A 22,801-nucleotide genomic window follows, 5' to 3' on the forward strand; every position below is an offset into this window, starting at 1 on the left:
CACATGGCTAGGTACCAAGAGTTACTGACTGACAGAATTTTAATCTGAAGAACTAAATCAATAGGGAAAAAAATGATTACGTCAAATAACAGGTATAAATTTTAAATTTCTCACAATCCCTTAAACAGTGTTTTGCAATATTTTTCTTCAGTGTTGATTATTCATAAACAGAATTCTTTTACCCTGTATTAGAGAACACTATAAACAAGCTGATTGGAAAACCTGGCTTTATTTTGCCCCCATTGATTTTCTTCTTTCTTGCTCCTACTCTATGACTGAATTGCCATCTCCTTGAGGAAAACAAACCAATAAATTATTCGCCTTCACCAAACTCAGCTTTTTTTGTTAAACTTACTGCATCACAAATCCATTCCCTACCCTCACCCCACTACACCCAGAAAAACGTCATCTTTTTAAGATCTATTCGCACATCATATCATATTCTCTGAACCACCCCATGAGGAAGGTAGACCAAGTACTATTAGCTCCATTTTACTTATGAGAAGCTAATGTTCAGAGAGGTAGCATGACTCGTTTAAGGTCCAGAGGTAGTGAATGGCTTTAATCCTTTCCCTGCTCTATTCCTGGTTTGGTCACCAAACCTTACAAGCAACTGAACTCCTATCCTACAGTCTTGTATTACACCACTGAATACTGGCATCCTTGCCCATGAATGCTATTAGATACCATTTAAAGTGTTTCTGCTGGGAGAGGGAAGACTTGGAACCAAGTTTTCTAGTTTCAAAGCCAGTTGTTCCTTCCACTACACCATTTTGACTCTTTGACAATAAAATGGAATAAGCTCAGATTATTACAACCTACTGAAAACTAGGATCTTGGAGAGCTACAATGGGGAAATGAGTGTTTTTCTTCTTAAGATGTTATTCTAAAATAAACATACATTAAAAAGCAATTATCAACGTAGTAACTATGATGACTTTGCCAAATGTCATCAATTATAAACCACATTTAAGATTTTTTAATCATGTGAGATGACTGACATTAATTAAAAAACTTCCAAATACAAGAATAAAAAAGAAGAAACTAAATCTCAATGGTCTTTGTGACACTGCCGCGTCTGGCAATATGTTCTTTCTGTAGGGTAATTTTAAAACTTAGCTCATGAGTAGCTTTCAGAAATTTTAAGCGTAGAATAAGAAAGTAATGAAAACTACACTTTTAAAATATTACTTCCCCCGTACAAAGCGTCATAAATGCTAAAATATTTGGGAAAAAATGCCATCTATTTACCTCAGTAATTGGTTGCCCCTGATGTGTCAAATCCAGTTCTTGAGGGCGCGCTACTTTATCAATATCCAAAGAGTCCATGCTGGAGGCTGCGGAAGTGATGCTGGAACGGGAGGAGTTGCTAATAGAACGTACTTCAGCATCACTCACTGTGCCTGCTGATGCTGTTCTTCTGTGCTGATTAGTGACTAAAGGCTTAGTATCTTCTAGTGCTGATTGCTGGGCAGCCTCATCCATGCTCAAGGAGGCCTGTTCTAACTGTGCAGTGATGTCATCCAGAGAGTAGTTGGCATGTGAAGGTTTAGTAATCCTATTAGATGAAGAAGACAATCCTTTCAAGGTGCCATGTTTTGATGTATGTCGGCTAGCAGGTAATTTCTGAGAAGCCTTTGTTTCTGTGATTTGACGCTTACTATTTCCTGAACCAATACTGCTGAGCTCCTGCTCTATGGAGCAAAGATCGGCCATCAGAGCATCCAGGTCCACAGTCTCTCCCTGATTGAGAGCTTCTGCAGTGGAAACACACACAATTTCTCTAGAACACATTCAATCAGAATTTATACATTTTATTATAAATCAGTTAACAAATGCAAGGGAAGAGGCAAAAGATTTCATCCCATTGGGCATACCAAATACATTGCCGATGAGTTGACTGTGACTCATAGTGACCCTATACAACAGAGTAGAATTGCCCCATATGGTTTCCAAGGAGTGCCTCGCAGATTCAAATTGCCCACCTTTTGCTTAGCAGCTTTTAACTGCTAACGCCACCAGGGTTTCCCACTGGGTATAAAGTCAACCAAATAAAGTATTTGTAACAGCTTTTTTGTTTGTTTTAAATTCCAAGAGAAATTTTTAGAAATAAATAGTTCATCTTTTTAAGATTTGTAGTAATCGAAGGAGAATAAAATTGTGAATTGGAAGACAAAAATAATGCAAAAATCTTATACCGTTCCTTGGTTTTCACCACATTCCCCATTCAACTTTTGACCCAAACTTCTAATAAGTGGTGAACATGATCAGTGTCCTAGTAGAAATGCTAGTACTGAACAAAGTGAAGGCATGAAAACACAGAAGTGTAAGGCCAAGAAAAATTAGATTAGAATGTCAACTCTAAATACCATAAAGTTGACTACACAGAGTACATGAAATAAAGGTCAAAAGGGCTGATTTTAAAACTACCCACAAGTAATTTCACTGGACTTTAAACCCAATGAAAAAATAACAATGCAATTACATTTGTTTGGTGTTCTACCTGAATATGTACTTTGTTAATTATTATAAATCAAGTAGAAAAATATTTCAGTTCTGTTCATTTATTTTTTCTGTAATAATTTGAGTTAGTAATATAATGAATGTATAAATCAAGAAATGTAAGAATTCAGTAAAAAATATGCACATAGTTTTTATCTTGAGCTACTGGGAATTACAGCTACATTGCTTCTATATAACTTAGTATACTACTTTAAATTTTATTTCCAATTACATCTTACCATTCAAGTTGTATATGGAGAAGCGATAAGAAAAATTGGCCATGTTTGTTTCCTGGCGAAGAGGAGATCTTTTTACTGGTTCCACGGGCTTGTCAGAATCCAAACTCTTCAAAAAAGAACGTTTAGTAAGTGATATATTAAATTCAGGCTTCCATTACATCAACAAGTAAGTAAAGTTTGTTTTGTGATTAAGTGAATTACCACATAATAGTTAACAAAACCAATGTTCTTCGAAGTAATAGCATTAAGGAAAAGTGTAATTGGTTTTCACATTATAATTCTGATTATAGTTATTTCAATTTGTGGATACATGCTTAAGCACATAAACACTTGAGACTGTCATAGTTCAGACTAAATATCTTTCCAAATACATAGTGCATAGTGGCTGACTTCACTATACATATATTCACTAAAAATAAGCTAGGTATATGAATATGGTATGATTAAGAGACAGAAAAGAACCCTGTAGAGAGTTCTGTTATCTTTCTTCAAAGGGATTTGTTTTTGGTCAGCACAATCTCATTCTTGGCATGAAGTACCCTTAAGATAAGGGAGAGTTCTGGGCTCAAAATTAGTGAAACCCAAGAACTTAACAGAGAGTAGCTACAACTTCAAACAATGATGGAATAGCCTTGTTCTTTTTAAGCCCTATCAAGATAGGGACAAACAGTAACGCAGCTAAACTGCCAACCCTGTCTGTAACAAGGCTACAATTATACTGCACTTCAGGAAAAGGGTGCCTTGTAAGTTATCTCACTGCCTTTTTAATGACACTTTTTCTCCCTAACCTTTCTGTAATAAAGAAAGTAAGATGTTTACAATAAAGAAATTCAGGGAAAGGGTCAGTAGCTATTTAGCATCTATTCATTTAAATACATTTGCAAAATAGGATTGATCTTTTAAAGTTTAATTTCTATTTATAATTAAGTGGAAACCCTGGTGACACAGTGGTTAAGTGCTACAGCTGCTCACCAAAAGGCCGGCAGTTCGAATCCACCAGCTGCTCCCCGGCAACTCTATGGGGTAGGTCTACTCTGTCCTATAGGATCACTGTAAGTCAGAATCGACTCGATGGGAATGGGTTTGCTTCCTTTTTTTTTTTAAATAATTAAATATATTTAAATTTGATTATATATAAATATATAATATATATAAATCTGAAATCTAATACTACATAGTATTAAAAAATATAGTATTAAATAGGTTTCAAATTTTTTAAAAAGTGCTAGATATTGTATTTATAGAATCATAGAATTAGATCAGAATGCTATCTTCTTTATTCACTTACATCAAGATAGTATTAAAATGAATCCATACAGATAGTGTCTATCCTATTTTTAAAAATATCAAATGAAGGAGATCCACGGCCTCTTCAGTGCCTTATTTCAAAATTCACAAAACAACCAGGAAAGTCTTCTCTAATCTCAAACCTAATCCTCCTTCTGCAATTTAGGCCCTAATCCTACTCTCAGCAGACACAGAGAATAACAGATAGCTAATATTTTTTGTATAACAACTTGAATATATTTGAGGATATATTAAAAGCCAATCTACTTATGAGTTCAAATAAACTAATATTATAATTACCTGCTATGTACACGGTGATGGGCAACAAAGGCAATAGTAAAGAATACTTCTTAATGACAAAAAATTGGTTTTTAACTTTTTGGAGTCATTGTGAATTTGATAAAAACTATGAACCCTCTCCCAGAAAAATGCACAAACACATGAATTTTTACAAATTATTTTAGAAGATTTACCAGCCACTTAAAGCTGAACTTGCTTTAATATAAAGTTTAAAATCTCATTAACAGTGATGTAGGTTACACAGATGACACTTTCCAAGTGAACCAGAGTAATGAAATAAGCAAGAAACTTGAGGTTTAACCACTAACTTAGTAAGTAAAGCATTTTTTTAATTTCCAAAGCATTAAAAGGTAGCTTGTTAGCAGCAAGCCATACTATGCCAACAGTTTTAATCTGTTTTGTCTCTAAAGACATATTTACATAATATTGAGAAGCGCTACAGTTTAGAAGCCAACTTTTTAGTGAGTGATTCTTCATATCTATATGTCAGAAAATTAAAAAATTTTTAATTTAAACATGTTAACAATTTCTATCCAAACTTTAACACTATACTTTGAATTTAAATTTAGTTTTCTTTTTTAAGTCCAGTATTCCAAGGAAGCAAAACTTTGACAGTTCCAAAACAGTAGGGAGGCTGTCTACAGTGGGGGGCCGTGGACTTCTGACTCAACCTAGAGCACTGGCCTAATACCCACCTGTCTTCTCTCTTTTGGGCCTCTCCCCAAGTTTAGAAAAAAAAGCCACATATTCCAGGACACTCCAAGAAATCAGCTGGTCCTTGTATACTTTCTTTTACATGCTATCATCTTCTGTTTCCTCTACTTCGTTTCTGCTTTTTTCCCAGCATAGAATTGCACAGTCTAGTAATCCCTCTATGTCAAAATCGTATTTATTTTTTTAATTAAGTACTAAACTGAAAGGATTTGGTAACTATGGACATAAGAAAAGACCTTTCTTACAATAGATAATTTTACTCCTCCTAATCAGAGATGAAGGAAACGATCCCCATGAAATCCCAGTAGAACTGAAAATATTATTCCAAAATTTAGTATTAACAGATTATGGTCACAGAAACATTTGCCTTTCAAAATGACCTAGCAAGAATTATATAAGAGTTTATAGGTTTCAATTCCAGACTGCTACAGAAATAGTTAAAGAGACAAAATTGGTACTTGAAGTTTCCCCTTACTTTCTCATTAGTCAAAGAATCTTGTATCAGTTTTATATGAAATTTCTTCCCACAGCCATTATTTAAGGATCAAGGAAACTAAGTTTTATTCTAATGCTCTCTCTGTCATGAAGTTAAATTTATTTTAATGAACATAAGCACCTTCATATACTGATTATAGTGTATTAGCTAGGGCAGTAATACCGTATATTCTTTTATTCTAAAAAGTGTCCTGGCTTAGATGATAAGGTCATTCTTTTTTTAAAAAATCCAATGTCCAATAAAATAAAAAGGCTTTGCCACTGGTTAAAAATGCAGCCTGAAATAAAATTTTGTCAGTATTCTGAAATCCTGTAAGAGAAAACACCTGCATGAGAGGAAATTATTTGTTATAAAATATATTCAAATTTACTTAGTTAGGGGATTGGATCTGCTAAAATTTAGACTTTAAAATTTTTTTTAGCTAGCAATCACAAATGTATGACAAGATGAACAGGATCTCTGTCACAAGTATTTTTTTTTTTTAAACTTAAAATAACCACAGAAGAATAAGATCTGTGTCTAGAGTTACCATTCATTTACTTGTTAATGTTCTGAACATTTTTTCTTCCTTGCAGTATCTTTAAATTTATGTCCATATCCTTATGTCTAAACATTAAAAGTTCAGCACACAGTGATGTCTTTGAATCCTCAACCAGTTTTTTAAGTACTAACTTCTAACCTGAGTAAGTTTGTCTAGTTCCCCAAGCCAGGCTCCAAACATTTTGTCCAGGTCCTGATCTTCCTTGTCACTGTCTTCTTCAGCACCATGGTCAATTTCTTCATCTGACAGTTGCTCCATCTGAAATAGAGAAGTGTGTGTAGAATGAATGGCTACAGGTCACATACCTAGAGGGTGGAAAAAAAAATGCATGCCATATAGCCAGAGTGCCTTATTTATTACCAATGTCTTTTTGTCCCTTCAAACTGCCCACCTTTTGGTTAGCAGCCGAGCCCTTAACCACAGTGCCACCAGGGCTCCGCCTAAGATCTACTGAATATCAATTTCAAGAGAATGAGACATTTTGAACAAGTCTCCCCAGCTACTGCTTAGGTCCACTAATGTTTGACAACCACTGCTGTGTTGTGTTGTAATTATTTGGAGGACTTGCTAGGTAAAGTACTTTTGCCTAACCACAATTTAGTTAAAGGCAGAACACCTAGAAAGCTGATGTTGTATGCCCTCGAGTCAATTCTGACTCATAGCGATCCTATATGACAGAGTAGAACTGTCCCCATAGGATTTCCCAGGCAGAAATCTTTTATGGGAACAGATGGTCAAATCTTTTCTCCTATGGATCTGCTGGTGGGTTCGAGCTGTCAACCTTTCAGTTAGCAGCTAAGCGACTAACCATTATACCAAGGCTCCTAACCTAGAAAGAGTACTCCCTAAATCTGTAGAGAAATTAGGAAATATTAGGATCCCCGGACATCATCCATGAAGAAAGCAAGAGGTCCGTGAAAAGACAGGAAAGAAAGAAAAGACCAAGATGGATGTCAGAGGAGACTCTGAAACTTGATATTGAGCATCGAGCAGCTAAAGCAAAAGGAAGAATTGATGAAGTAAAAGAACTGAACAGAAGATTTCAAAGGGCCTCTCGAGAAGACAAAGTAAAGTATTATAATGACATGTGCAAAGAGCTGGAGATGGAAAACCAAAAGAGAAGAACACACTTGGCGTTTCTCGAGCTGAAAGAACTGAAGAAAAAATTCAAGCCTTGAGTTGCAATAGTGAAGGATTCTATGGGGAAAATATTAAATGACGCAGGAAGCATCAAAAGAAGATGGAAAGAATACACAGAGTCATTATACCAAAAAGAATTACTCATTATTCAACCATTTCAAGAGGTGGCATATGATCAGGAACCAATGGTACTGAAGGAAGAAGTCCAAGCTGCTCTGAAGGCACTGGCGAAAAATAAGGCTCCAGGAATTGATGGAATATCAATTGAGGTGTTTCAACAAATAGATGCAGCGCTGAAGGTGCTCACTCATCTATGCCAAGAAATATGGAAGACAGCTTCCTGCCCAACTGACTGGAAGAGATCCATATTTATGCCTATTCCCAAGAAAGGTGAGCCAACCGAACGTGGAAATTATAGAACAATATCATTAATATCAAATGCAAGCAAAATTTTGCTGAAGATCATTCAAAAACAGCTGCAGCAGTGTATCGACAGGGAACTGCCAGAAATGGAGGCTGGTTTCAGAAGAGGACATGTGTGGAACCAGGGATACCACTGCTGATGTCAGATGAATCCTGGCTGAAAGCAGAGAATACCAGAAGGATGTTTACCTGTGTTTTATTGACTATGCAGAGGCATTCAACTGTGTGGATCATAACAAACTATGGATAACACTGCGAAGAATGGGAATTCCAGAACGCTTAATTGTGCTCATGAGGAACCTTTACATAGATGAAGAGGCAGCTGTTCGGACAGAACAAGGGGATACTGATTGGTTTAAAGTCAGGAAAGGTGTGCATCAGGGTTGTATTCTTTCACCATACCTATTTAATCTGTATGCTGAACAAATAATACAAGAAGCTGGACTATATGAAGAAGAACGGGGCATCAGGAACGGAGGAAGACTCATTAACAACCTGCATTATGCAGATGACACAACCTTGCTTGCTGAAAGTGAAGAGGACTTGAAGCACTTACTAATGAAGATCAAAGACCACAGCCTTCAGTATGGATTGCACCTCAACATAAAGAAAACAAAAATCCTCACAACTGGACCAATGAGCAACATCATGATAAATGGAGAAATGATTGAAGTTGTCAAGGATTTCATTTTACTTGGATCCACAATCAACAGCCATGGAAGCAGCAGTCAAGAAATCAAAAGACGCATTGCATTGGGCAAATCTGCTGCAAAGGACCTCTTCAAAGTGTTGAAGAGCAAAGATGTCACCCTGAAGACTAAGGTGTGCCTGACCCAAGCCATGGTATTTTCCTTCCCATTATATGCTTGTGAAAGCTGAACAATGAATAAGGAAGACCAAAGAAGAACTGACGCCTTTCAATTGCAGTGTTGGCGAAGAATATTGAATATACCATGGACTGCCAAAAGAACGAACAAATCTGTCTTGGGAGAAGTGCGCCCAGAATGCTCCTTAGAGGCAAGGATGGCAAGACTGCGTCTTACATACTTTGAACATGTTTTCAGGAGGGATCAGTCCCTGGAGAAGGACATCATGCTTGGCAGAGTACAGGGTCAGCGGAAAAGAGGAAGACCCTCAACGAGGTGGATTGACCCAGTGGGTGCAACAACGAGCTCAAGCATAACAACAATTTTAAGGATGGCGCAGGACCAGGCAGTGTTTCGTTCTGTTGTGCATAGGGTTGCTATGAGTCGGAACCGACTCAACGGGACCTAACAACAACAACAGGATCTACGGATTAACATACCCAATTATATTCCTCTTCTTTTACCACAGCTCCATGCTTCTTTTCAGTTATTCATTTAGAAATTGCAGTTCCAGTTAGGTAGCTCTCTCACAAAAATGGTTTTTAAAAAACACCTCCTACTCTGATAAATAATTCTAAAGAAAAACAAGCACTAGAGGAGGGGGGAGGAGAGCAGACTTCCAGGTTCAAGGAGTACCCCCAACGGTGCAAGATACAACTGTTGCAAAATAAAAGCAAGAGGAAGGAAATCTGTATCAGACAAAAGAAACAGTAAGAAAAAAACTGTTAAATTTAGTTAGGGCACAAAAAGAGGAAGAGGGACCATAAAAACCAGGAGGGAGGAAGCTGGAGCACAGAAGAAACTGGAGAGAAGTAGGACACAGCATACTGTAAAGTGAAGTGAGACCAGCAAGAGACGCAGGGCCATTAACTCCTCCTCTGAAGGGGGCACGGGACAGTATATTGATTCCTATAACTACATTATTTACTACAGGACCTTTAGTTCTGCTCTGAACGAAATAGCATCATTTGTAAACTGCCAAAATTGAAAAAAAAAATAATAAGTCAACAGCCTTAAAAGGTTTAAAAAGGAATTTGTATGAGTTCTTTACAGAATCAAGATATTAACCATATGCATGTGTATAGCAACACTTTCCTCAGGTTTTGTCTTTTAACTTTGTTGGACGTACTTTTAAAAAAAATTTTTTTTAAGGTACTGCAAAAAGTTTTACTTTAAGTTATCAAATGTATAAATTCTTTTCCTGGTGAATTTTCTACTGCTTTATATTTCTGCATCCAGAAATCAGGTAAGTGTTTATGTAAATTGTTAGCTTATTTTATTTATTCTTTTACGTAGTTACTACATTTTACATAGGTAGCTTAGTTTGGCATATAATGTGAGGGTGAGGATATAAATTTCTTTCTCCCCAAATTCTGAATTTTCCATCCCTCACAATGTTTCCATCATTTATATGTTTATGTTCTATATATACACCAGATTCTCTTTCTGAGGACTCTTTTCTACTGTATGCCTATTCTTAAATAAAAATCATTTTGTAGTTTCTGTTCTTAATTTATAAAGCAGATGAGTTAAAGGAAAATAAAAAATAAAGGCTGCATGAAGAGCGAGCTAATTATATCAGGCGGACACTTGAGACTGTGTTGGCATCTTCTGTCTGGAGGGGAGATGGGAGGATAGAGAGAGTTGGAAGCTGGCAAAAATGTCACGAAAGGAGAGGCTGGAAGGGCTGACTCATCAAGGGGAGAGCAAGCGGGTGTATGGAGTAAGATGTATATAAACTTATATGTGACAGTCTGACTTGATTTGTAAACGTTCACTGGAAGCTCAATAAAAGTTAATAAAAATATATATATATATATATATAAAATAAATAAAGGTTGCTTTTTGTGTATCCATCACTGAAGTTCTCTCCATAGGTTGCTAGTTCTCAAAGAAAAGGTCCCAAGTTAAACTTAGAGGCAAACACTTCAAAACACTTTCTTACAAACAGCATTATGCTATGTACTGTGTGAAATAACAAGGATAGCTTCCATCATGTCAAAGAACATTAATCCTGTGGAAGAGATAGTAAACATAGAAGTATCTTCATAAACAAATTCTCTACAAACAGTTCCTTTTGGAGGCCTGGGCATGAAGCAAATCTAAAAGATGTCACTTTGAGGACTAAGGGGCACCGGACCCAAGCCATGCTATTTTCAATCACCTCACATGCATGCGAAAGCTGGACAATGAATGAGGACAACAGAAACAGAATTGATGCCTTTGAATTATGGTGTTGGCAAAGAACTCTGAATATATCACAGACTGCCAGAAGAACAAACAAATCTGTTTTGGAAGAAGTACAGCCAGAATGCTCCTTAGAAGCAAAGATGGCGAGATTTTTGTCTCACATACTTTGCACATGTTCTCAGGAGGGACCAGTCCCTGGAGAAGGACATTATGCTTGGTAAGGCAGAGGTCAGCAAAAGAAAGGAAGACCCTCAATGAGATGGACTGACACACTGGCTGCAACAATGGGGTCAAACATAGCAATGATTGTGAGGATGGTCCCAGATGGGGCAGTGTTTTGTTCTGTTGTACAAAGGGTCACTATGAGTCGAAACAGGCTCAATGGCAACTAACAGTAACAACACAGCCTCCTCAGGAGTTCTTGTGTGGCGTAAAAGGTTAAGTGTTCAACTACTAGCCGAAAGGCTGGCAGTTCAAACTCACCCAGAGGTACCTAGGAAGACAGGCCTGGTGATCTGCTTCCAAAAGGTCACAGCCTTGAAAACTGCATGGAACAGTTCTACTTTGCACACGTGGGGTTACCATGAATCGACTCTATCGTAGCTAACAACTGCGGTTATGTAAGAGAATGTCTTTGTTCTTAGGAATTACACACTAAAGAATTTGTATGTAAAGGGGCAAAATGTCTGCAACTTATTGCCAATGGCTCAGAAAATAAAGTGTGCATTTATGTATGCGTGTGTCTGTGGGTGTATAGGGAGGAAGAATGAAATCTGGCAAAGTATAAATCATAGGTGAATCTGAGTAAAGGATATATGGGAGTTCTTTGTATATACTTCTTACAACTTTTCTATAAGTTTGAAATCACTGTATATCAAAATAAGTTGAGGAAAAAAGAAAGGGAGGGAGATAAAAGAAAAAACATCCTATGCCCTCAGGAAGCTTGTAGTTTAGAAAAACAGAGTATGTCAACAAATAGATCATTTAAAATTCAGAAATAAAACTAAGGAAAAAAAAAGTATCTTACTTAGGCTTCAAATACAGGCTTCAAACATTTTCTTATCAAATATAGTATTATTTTAATCTAAGGACTTTGGAAAACAATTATGTATTTCTTCAGTATATAGTTTTATTTTGTGTGTGTGTGTGTGTGTTACCCTTTCTAAATTTGCCTGGCTTACTAAATTAACTTTTTAGCTTATTTTGGTCATAATAAAGTTGGTTTTACTTAAGGCAAAGAGAAGTTTAACATTCTGAAAAACAACTATTCATCAGATAATTGTTTCACAGAGGTAAAAGATAATTATTTCTAATCTTCAGATGAAGAAATCAAGTAACTTTTTTTTTTTTAAGCTGGTTAATGTCACAAATAGATTAGGATGAAATCAGAATTCAGTTATAAATCAAAGGCAGTATGTAATCAAATAGAAAGTCTTAAACTAAATACAACCTTCAACTGTTTTTTTTTTTAAGATACTTTGGTTTTTAAAATGTTGTAACTAAACGTGAGAAAGGGAATAAAACAGTAAAACATTTGTACCCTGCATTATTCATTAACATAGTCCTTGACCTCTTGCCAACATCCAGAGGCACTACATATTGGAGTTGATCAAATATTCCCCACCCAACAAAGCTTCCATATAATGTCTGCTTTCTGTTTCCTTTATCTCATAAAATTCCTAGGAAAGATATTTTAAAACTCATTATTGGTAGAAGATATATTCAGTATTGCCCTCCATACAATCAACTACTCTATGAAAGTAAAATTCACATTACTAATTGTAATTATCACATAGCAATTCATCAACGTCAGTGCCAGTAGGCTCAACTATTTTTCTGACTCCATGCCGTTTTTTATTTCTATGACCACTATCTTGGTTCAGATCCACATTTCATCTTCCTCAGGTTATTCCAGCAACTTCCTAACTGACCTCTCTTCTTCAATCCATCACTGTCAAACTAATTTTCCTTAAAGACTCTTCTCATGTCATGCTTCTGCTGAAAAACACACATCAGCTCCCCATGACATTCTGCATTAAGTACAAACTGCTCATCAAATAATTTCAGATCCTCTCTGACATGGCCTCAACCTAAGTTTTTTCAACCTTATTTTCTACCTTTCGATCAACCTAAACTAGATTCTCTAAAAACAAGCCATGATTTCCTAACTTGGTCTTTGTTCATGTTTTTCAACCTGACTGCAATATTTCAACTTGCAGAGTGATGGCATACATGTCTCTCTCTCTCCCAAAAATACTACTGAAATAATAGTAAACAATTAGAAAACGGGATAAACTCATAAAGGCATTACGACTAGGTGATGGGAAAGGAATGAACAAAGAACAGATTTTGGCAAATTCCTGGAAGACAGAAAACAGGCAGGTGAACCACAGCATCTGGGGTCACAGCTCAGAGCATTTTTTTTTTTTTATTCAACAATATTTATCAAGCACGTACTATGTGCCATTTACTACTGTAGACGCTCAAGCTATAGTTATAAAAATAAAAAATAAAAACAAAGTGAGAGACCTGCTCTGGCTGTGCTTACATTATAGTCAGGGAGAGAGATATTAAACAACCACAAAATAACAACAAAAAATTAGTGACAGATGTGGTGCACATAATTAAATTAGGGTTGTGGGCAGTGTGTCCAGGTAGCCAGCTGCTTTGGATTTGGTGAACAGAGAAAGCCTCTCTGAGCACTGATACTTAACAGAAATATGAGTGACATGAAGAATCAGACATGCAAAGACCAAAGAGAAGAGTATCTGAAGTAGAGGGGACAAGTTTGGGGTGCCATGGAACAGAAAGAAAAGTCAGTCTGATGGGATAAGAGGAAGAGTGGCTGAATGAGAGAGGTAAGCTGGGGCAATTTCGTGCTAGGATTTGTAGCCAAGAAGAGGAGCTTGGATTTTATTTTAAGGAAGACCATGGGAGGGCGATGAGAGGTCATTCCTCACAAAAGGCTACAGCAGAGTGGTGGGGATATTTTTAAAGGAGTCAGAGCGTAGAGTGGGAAAAAGGATACGTATGGGAAAAAGATCATCTGTGGAACAACAATCCCCACTCCCCATGCCAACACTCCCAGGGCAATTTAGGCATTTGTTTCCAGGTTGAATGAAGTTAAGGAGCCCTGGTGGCACAGTGGTTAAAATGCTTAGCTGCTAACCAAAACGTTGGATGTTTGAACCCACCAGCCACTCTGTGAGAGAAAGATATAGTGGTCTGCTTCCATAAAGACTTACAGCCCTATCCACCTTAAAAAAAAAAAAAAAAAAAAAAAAAAAAAAAAAACCTGTTGCCCTTGAGTTGATTCCTACAGGACAGAGTAGAACCACCCCATAAGGTTTCCAAGGAGTACCTGGTGGATTTAAACCGCCAACCTCTGGTTAGCAGCCGAACTCTTAACCACTACGCCACCAGGGTTTCCATCCATCTACAGGCAACTCATATTTGACAAAGGGCCGAAGCCCACTAAATGGGGAAAAGACAGTCTCTTTAACAAATGGTGCTGGCATAACTGGATATCGATGTGTAAAAATATGAAACAGGACCCAGACCTCACACAATACAGAAAAACTACCTCAAAATGGATCAAAGACCTAAATGTAAAACCTAAAATGATGAAGATTGTGGGAGAAAAAAATAGGGACAATGCTAGGGGCCCTAATACATGGCATAAATAAACTAATAAGCCACAACTAACAATGCACAAACACCAGAAGATAAACTTGATAACTGGGAGTGCCTAAAAATTAAACAAACTCATCAAAAGAGTACAAAGAAAACCTACAGACTGGGAAAAAAAATTTGGCTACGACATATCCAACAAGGGTGTAATCTCTAAAATCTACAAAAATACTTCAACACCTCAACAACAAAAAGACAAATAATCCAATTTAAAAAATGGGCAACAGAAAACACTTCACCAAAGAACACATTCAGGCAGGTAGCAGACATATGATGAAATGCCTGCAATCATTAGCCATTACAGAAATGCAAATTAAAACTACAATGAGATACCATCTCACACTGACAATACTGGCACTAACCAAAAAAAAACCCCAGAAAATGACAAATGTCAGAGAGGTTGCTGGGAGACTGGAACTATCTTATGCACTCCTGGTGGGAATGTAAAATGGTACAACCACTATGTAAAACGATATGGCGCCTCCTTAAAAAACTAGAAATAGAAATATCATACAATCCAGCAATCTCACTCCTATGAACATATCCTAGAGAAATAAGAGCTGTCACACGAACAGACATATGCACACCCATGTTCACTGCAGCACTATTCACAATAGCAAAAAGATGGAAACAACGCACGTGCCTATCAACAGATGAATGGACAAACTATGGTATATACACACACTGGAATACTATGCAATGATAAAAATCATGAATTTGTGAAACATCTTGTAACATGGATGAATCTGGAGGGTATTATGCTGAGCAAAATAAGTCAATCACAAAATGACAAATACTGTATGAGACCACTATTACAAGAACTCAAGAAAAGATTTACACGCAGAAAACAGTCTTTGATGGTTATGAGAGAGAGGTGAGACGAAGAGAGGAAATCACTAACTACGACAGTAGGTAAGTGTCAACTTTAGTGAAGGGAAAGACAACACACAATATAGGGGAAATCAGCACAAGTGAAGCTTCCTAGGCACATCCAAACACCTCCAGGAAGCGAGTTACTGGGACTGAGGGCTGGGGACCATAGTCTCGGAGGACATCTAGATCAAATGGCATAAAATAGTTCATAAGGAAAATGTTCTACATCCTACTTTGGTGAGTGGCGTCTGGGGTCTTAAAAGCCTGCGAGAAGCCATCCAAGACACATCTATTGGTCTCATCCAGTCCAGGGCAAAGGAGAAGGAAGAAAACCAAAGACAAGGAAAATATTAGCCCCAAGGAGTAAAGGGCCACATGAACCACAGCCTCTACCAGCCTCAGCCCAGAGGAGCTAGATGGTGCTCAGCTACCACTACCAACCACTCAGACAGGGATCACAACAGAGTCCCAGACAGAGCAGGAGAAAAATGCAAAACAAAATTCAAATTTACAAAAAAAGACCAGATTTACTAGTCTGACAGAGGCTAAAGGCACCCCCAAGATTACGGCCCCTGCACACCCTGCTAACTCAGAACAAATGCCACTCCCGAAGCCCATTTTCAGCCAAATATTAGACAAGCCTATAAAACAAACACCACCACATGTGAGGAATGTGCTTCTTAGTTCAATCAAATATACGAGACCAAATGGGCAACTCCTGCCTAAAAGCAAGATGAGAAGGCAGGAAGGGACATGAGAACTGGATGAATGGACACACGGAACCTGGGGTGGGAAGGGGGACAGTGCTGTCACATTGCTGGGATTGCAATCAATGTCACAAAACAGTGTATAAATTTTTGAATGAGAAATGAACTTGCACTGTAAACTCTGACCTAAAACACAATAAAATTATTAAAAAAAAAGATTTATAGCCTTGGAAACCCTATTAAGAGAGTTCTACTCTGTCCTATAGGGTCACTATGAGTAGAAAATGACTCGATGGCAGCGAGTTTGAATGAAGTTGGAAAAAACAACCTCCTCAAGCTTGGGCTGCAAATTTAAATATCTGCAGGAGTCAGGTGGTGAACATAAATACCAGCAGTAGCCAGATGCCAGCCAAAAGAGAATAGTGGAGCTGAAGAACTGGGTGGCACACTTTGGCTCAACACAAATTAAAAAAAAAAAAAGTTTATTCTGGAATTAAGTAGTGGTGGTGGTAGCATAACCTTGTGAATATACTAAAACCACTGAATTATACATTTTTTAAAGGGTTACAACAAACAACAGCAACAACAACAACAAAAAGCTAAGAAGTTTTAAGTGCTGTGTCAGTTAAGCAAAAGAAGAGTTAGATACCGCTTCCTCTGAGAGGCCCACGAACTTTGTACTCTTTATGGCATTTGTAGCCAATCAGCCTTATGTCATATGGTGGTTATTTGTGCTCTTGACTTATTACCCTCCACACCCAACTACATTGCAAGCTTCTGGAAAGGGAGAGACCATATGGTTTGCATTTTCACCCCAGAGCAACTAGCATAGGCCATATTCTTTCTTGATCTGAATTTCAACTTTTTTTTCTGCCATACATTTCTAATTTAAGATGACTCAAAGCAAAAGACTACCAAAATAAAGATGCGTTTCTTTTTTTTTTTTTTTTAAGGCCAATTTATCTGATTCTCAATAAATACTAATTTAAAGAAACCCAACATATTTAAAATCAATTTCATTATCAACAGAGAAAAGGCTTAGAAAAATCAGGAAAATTCTACAATGTATTTTAGCTTCAGCGGAATACTTTTATGTATATAAGGCTTTCTATCGATTTCTAGAGATGTGGTTAATTCAATAGCTGTGCAATAATATGACCCACTTACAAAAATTAACAAGTATTAGTAAGAGTTCCTTTAAATGACAGAAATGCAAAACTCAAACCAGTTTTAAGCAAAGAATCTTCAAATTTAAAGCATCAACAAGTTCATGAATACATTTATCAGTGTCTTTCTTCTCAATTTCCTTCATCTCCCCTAATCTCCTTCCCAAGGGTTCATCCCAAAATCCTCTACTCTTGCTCTGTAACTTGCTTTACATCTCTATCTCTGTGGATCCTCCCTCCCCATCAGTATGTCCCATCAATTCTCTAAGCATCCCTCAACGGAGCTACTCCCAATTCCTACATACCAAAAATCAAAATCCACTCAGCTGCCAAGAAGATATTTAGAATTAACAAGAATTCTGGATAAAAACTCAAGGTTGGGGAGAAATCGCTCTACTAGTAGTAATTCTCTCTCCTTCAGTGCATGTCTTACTATTTCATTCTAGCAGGAGTTCAGAAATTTAACCAGGGATGGATCATTATTCCCAACATTAACCAGACACAAACTGAAATAAGTATGATTTACTGGTCACCTGTGACTACAACCACAAGAGACAGTCTCAGTAAGAACCATCTAAGCCAGATCAACTCTCAAGAACCATTGTTGTAAGTTGTTGTTAGGTGCCTTCAAGTTGGTTCCTACTCATAGTTACCCTACATACAACAGAACAAAACACTGCCCAATCGTGCACCACCCTCAAAATCATTATGCTTGAGCCCGCTGTTGCAGCCACTACATCAATCCATCTTGTTGAAAGTCTTTCTCCTTTTTTATGACTCTCTACCAAGTATGATGTCCTTCTCCAGGAACAGGATCCTCCTGATAACATGTCCAAAGTACGTGAGACAACGTCTCACCATCCTTGCTTGTAAGGAACATTCTGGATGTACTTCTTCCAAGACAGATTTGTTCGTTCTCCCGGCAGTCCACGTTATATTCAATATTTTTGCCAACACCATAATTCAAAAGCATCAAGTCTTCGGTCTTCCTCATTCATTGTGAAGCTTTTGCCTGCACATGAGGCGAATGAAAACACCATGGCTTGGGTCAGGCACCCCCTTAAAGGAAATCTTTGCTTTCTGACACTTAAAAATCTTTCACAGTAGGTTTGCCCAATGCACTGAGTTCTTGACTGCTGCTTCCATGGACACATCTTGTGGATCGAAGTAAAACGAAATCCCTAACAATTTCAATCTTTTCTCTGTTTATCATGATGTTGCTTATTGGTCCAGTTGTGAGGATTTTTGTTTTCTTTATGTTGAGGTGTAATCCATACTCAGTTTCTTCAACTCTGGCCTCTGTGGTTGGTGCGTAAATCTGAATAATAGTCATATTAACTGGTCTTCCTTGTAGGCATATGGATATTGTCCTATCACTGACAGTGCTGTACTTAGGATAGATCTTACAATGTTCTTTTTGACGATGAATGTGATGACATTTCAATTTGTCATTCCTGGCACAGTAGACCATGTGACTGTCTGATTCAAAATGGGCAATACCAGTCCATTTCAGCTTACTAATGCCTAGGATATGTTTATGCATTCCTTTTCATTTTTGATGACTTCTAATTTTCCTAGATCCATACTTTGTATATTTTGCATTCCGATTAATAAAGGATGATTGCAACTGTTTCTTTTCATTTTGAGTCATTACACATTAGCAAATGAATGTCCCCAAAGCCTGACTCCATCCACATCATTAGAGTCAACTCTACTTTGAGGAGGTAGCTCTTCCCCAGTAGTATTTAGAGTGCCTTCCAATCTGACGGGCTCATCTTCTGGCACTCTATCAGACAATGCTCAGCTGCTATTCGTAAGGTTTTCACTGGCTAATTCTTTTCAGAAGTAGACCGCCAGGTCCTTCTTCCTAGTCTGTCTTAGTCTGGAAGTTCAGCTGAAACCTGTCCACCAAGAGTGACCCTGCTGGTATTTGAAATACCGGTAGCAAAACTTCCAGTATCACAGCAACACGCAAGCCACCACAGCAGGACAAACTGGCAGACATGTGGTGGCCAGAGCCATTAGAGACGGTATTAAATGACTGATGCTATTTTCAGCCACTAAGTTTTGGGTGATTCAATACACAGCAACAGAGAATGCAACATAGTGCTGCTCCTTGTGAAAAATATTCAGAGTGGGGACTTGAATAAATTTCTGAGAAAACTCTATAGGACAAAAAGGATAGCATGTCCAAAGCACTGGCTAGGGAAAACAGCCAAAGATAAGGTACAGAAGCTTGTAAAAGGCTGAGTCGATTCCAATTCACAGTGAACTACAGGACAGAGCACAGAACTGCCCCATAGGTTTTCCAAGGCTGTAATCTTTCCAGAAGCATATTGCTGCATCTTGCTCCTGTGAAGCAGCTGGTGAATTCCAATTGCCAACCTTTTGGTTAGCAGTTGAGAGTTTAACCACTGTGCCACCAGGCTCCTTAAATAAAAGGCTATATATACAGCATGTAATTTCTCCTTTGTAAAATCCCCCAAGTCATTAATAATGTCACTAAATTTGAGACTCTTGGCTCAGGAAAGGAAGGAAAGAGGTTTGTGCCCACAAGGTCTAGAGGCAAAGACACACAGGAACAGACAGAGATGAGACCATAGAAAGTAAAATCAGAAGTCAATGAAGTGGAACTTGACGTCCACAGGCTACATGCACCTAAGTCACAAGGGTTATGAAATTAGCTTTCCTTTTTTTTTAGTTAAAAACAGACTCAGGGTTGGGCTTTTTGTTTGTTTGTTTTGTTGTTTTTACCATTCTTTATTACTCTATTTTAGAAGATAGGACAAATTTCGACAAGTGCGAACTGACACATTCTCTACAAGAAAAAAATACTACTGTAGGATTGTAGCACACTTGCTTCTCTCTCAGAAGGCCAGAAAGACCAAAGCTTAAATACTGTTATGGCACAGAATCCTACATTCAGGCAGGATTAGCTCTGTATGTATTTGTACTGGAAAAAATATAGCTTATTTTTCGCTTAAGTGTTACCATTTTTTATTAAGATACAATATTTTCACTCAACAAATACTTATTGAAAAACCACTATGAATCGGGCACTGTGCTAATAACAAGCACAGGGAATACAGATTTTAAGAGTAGACATAGTCCCTGGTCTCATGCAGTCAAAATATTTTCTAAAACTCTATGATAAGAACAGAACTTCTATACTCTTTGCATTTAAAACTAATGCATTTACATGTTACATATTTTAAATCTGAAATGTTTTTCATAATACACACACATAGAGTGAGGGAGGGTAAGTAAGGGGAGAGGATTTTTTTTTTAAGAAAACAAATTATATAACAATGATACATTCACTTCTCAGAGTAAATAATTTCCACTCTTAAACAACATAAGCAGTCATCAAACAGCTGTTGAAATTAGAAAAAAAAAAAAGCCTAGATATTATATTTTTACTTAACTATACATGGTTTATATAAGTCGGAACTGACTCGATGGCAACGGGTTTGGTTTTTTTTTATACATGGTTATCAAAAATTAAGTATGTTCTCAAAAAGGCTCACAGGAAGTAAAGCGGTTCTGTTAGCCAAACAATCATCTAATTTATCTACAAAGATGTCACAACATAGGAGTTAATATATTTTGGGCAATTCTCCAGTATCAAACAGTCTTACAGCCAGGACAGCTAACACTTCTTTGGAGAAAACACTTGTATCCAACTGTGACTAAGCATAAACAACAATAATTTTACTCAAAATTCTTAAAAACAAAACTTTAATCTGTGATTGGAAAACATTTCTTAATGGATATTTGCATGAATACAATTTCCATGAATAAAGTTTCGCTCCACACCTCACACTCCTTACCCTAAGGACTATACTTGAAACGTACTAAAGAAAAAAATTCATTTTTATATCCATCAAGTTGGCAAAAATTAGTAAATCTGATAAAACCAGAGATTGGGAAGGATGTGGAACAACTGGAACATTGCCGGTGGGAACATTTACTCCTTATCACGCTGGAGAGTCATCTGTTACACATCTAGAAAATCTGGATATTATACGTGGTGCGGCATAGTGGTTAAGTGCTACTGCTACTAACCAAGAGGTCGGCAGTTCGAATCCACCAGGCACTCTTTGGAAAATCTATGGGGCAGTTCTACTCTGTCCTATAGGGTTGCTATGAGTCAGAATCAACTCGACGGCAGTGGGTTTAGGGTTTCGGTTATGTGGTGTTAACAGTTAATGCGCTCAGCTTCTAATCCAAAGGTTCAAGTCCACCCAGAGGCACCTTGGAAGAAAGGCCCAGTGATCTATTTCCAAAAAACTGGCCACTGGAAACCCTGTGGAGCACTGTTATACTCTGAGACACATGGGGTCAACCATGAGTCAGAAGTGACTCAATGGCAACTCCTCCCCCCCCATGTTTTATATCTTAGTTTAAAATGTTTCAAAATTAAAAATGGAAATTTATTTTTAAAAGATAGTTGTGTACAAGTATGCTCATCAAAACTAAGCACTGGGGGAAAAAAACTGGGGAGTAGAGTGGGGGGGGAGAGGCGCATCCTGGATTATATAATGCAGGTGTTGTGAATTGTCCATAAATCATTTAATGTCATGGGAAAATGCTAATGATGTAAGTTAAAATAAAAGAACTAAATTGCACATATAATAATGGGCTATATAAATATAAATACACATATACATGAGAATATATGCCAAAAATTTACCTGTAATCATTCCTCGGTGGTAGAATTACATTTTATTTTCTTCCTTATACATTTCTATTTTTGCATATTTGTAATAATCTTAAAAGTGAAAGGGGGAATAAACAAGCTACAAAATGCAAAAATGAAAATTCTTTAGTAAAAAAATTATGGCCCAAATAAACCATTAAGGATCTATTCTTTGTACTTCTGATTCTAAAAATATCAGGCTATGTTGATAAAGATAAGTCTCTTTAAAAATTAATATCTACCACCACACAAGTCAAAAGAATTGCGTTAATAACTATACAGCTGTAACTTCTGCTGTTATGTTTCTAAAGGTATGTTTTAGTCCCCTCTATCTATCTCTAGGAAACCCTGGTGGCATAGTGGTTAAGTGGTACGGCTGCTAACCAAAGCGTCGGCAGTTTGAATTCGCCAGGCGCTCCTTGGAAATTCCATGGGGCAGTTCTACTCCGTCCTATAGGCTCGCTATGAGTCGGAATCGACTCGACGGCACTGGGTTTGGTTTTTTGTTTTTAATCTATCTCCAGCACTGTCACATAGGTACTGATGGTCCCTTTACAGATGTGTTAGATAATGGTATCATATGGAAAATCTCCATACTAAATCTAATGTATCATTAAATTAGCATGTGTAAATGACAATGTGGCTGTAAGAAATGATACAAACAAGATAGCATGCAGTGTTTATATAATTCCAAAGCATTTCCTCATAAAACAATATGATTTATTCATTACAAAATAAAATGACAGCCTAAGGTTAGATAATAACCCAGAACATAATAGAATACGTAAAATTAAAGAGAAATAACCCTGAAGTTCCTGTAACTCCCAATGACTACTATATCTCTATGATGAAAACACTCTATTAAAATATGCATAAAACACCAGAATGGTAATACCAAGAATCTGTATTTTTATGTCTGTCCATTTGTCCATCCATCCGTCCATTGAGCCAGCCAGCCAGCCAGCTCT

General features: G+C 37.3%; 1 protein-coding gene across 6 annotated transcripts in view; it reads right to left on the reverse strand.

Moving 5' to 3' along the window:
• Positions 1–22,801, reverse strand: part of RAPH1 (Ras association (RalGDS/AF-6) and pleckstrin homology domains 1) — a 136,683-nt gene that overhangs the window by 99,505 nt on the left and 14,377 nt on the right. For all 6 annotated transcript variants that reach the window (XR_007517934.1, XM_049887915.1, XM_049887911.1 and 3 more), the window contains exons 2-4: positions 6,218–6,337; positions 2,742–2,847; positions 1,252–1,757 (exon numbers count right to left, since the gene is read on the reverse strand). Coding sequence is in view for 5 of the 6 variants with exons in the window: in XM_049887915.1 (XP_049743872.1) it covers positions 1,252–1,757; positions 2,742–2,847; positions 6,218–6,337 (732 nt within the window). In the remaining variant the exon portion in view is untranslated. The remainder of the gene's footprint in view (positions 1–1,251; positions 1,758–2,741; positions 2,848–6,217; positions 6,338–22,801) is intronic.

The sequence above is a fragment of the Elephas maximus genome, chromosome 6 (genome assembly GCF_024166365.1).
Source record: "Elephas maximus indicus isolate mEleMax1 chromosome 6, mEleMax1 primary haplotype, whole genome shotgun sequence".
Taxonomy (NCBI): Eukaryota; Metazoa; Chordata; class Mammalia; order Proboscidea; family Elephantidae; genus Elephas; species Elephas maximus.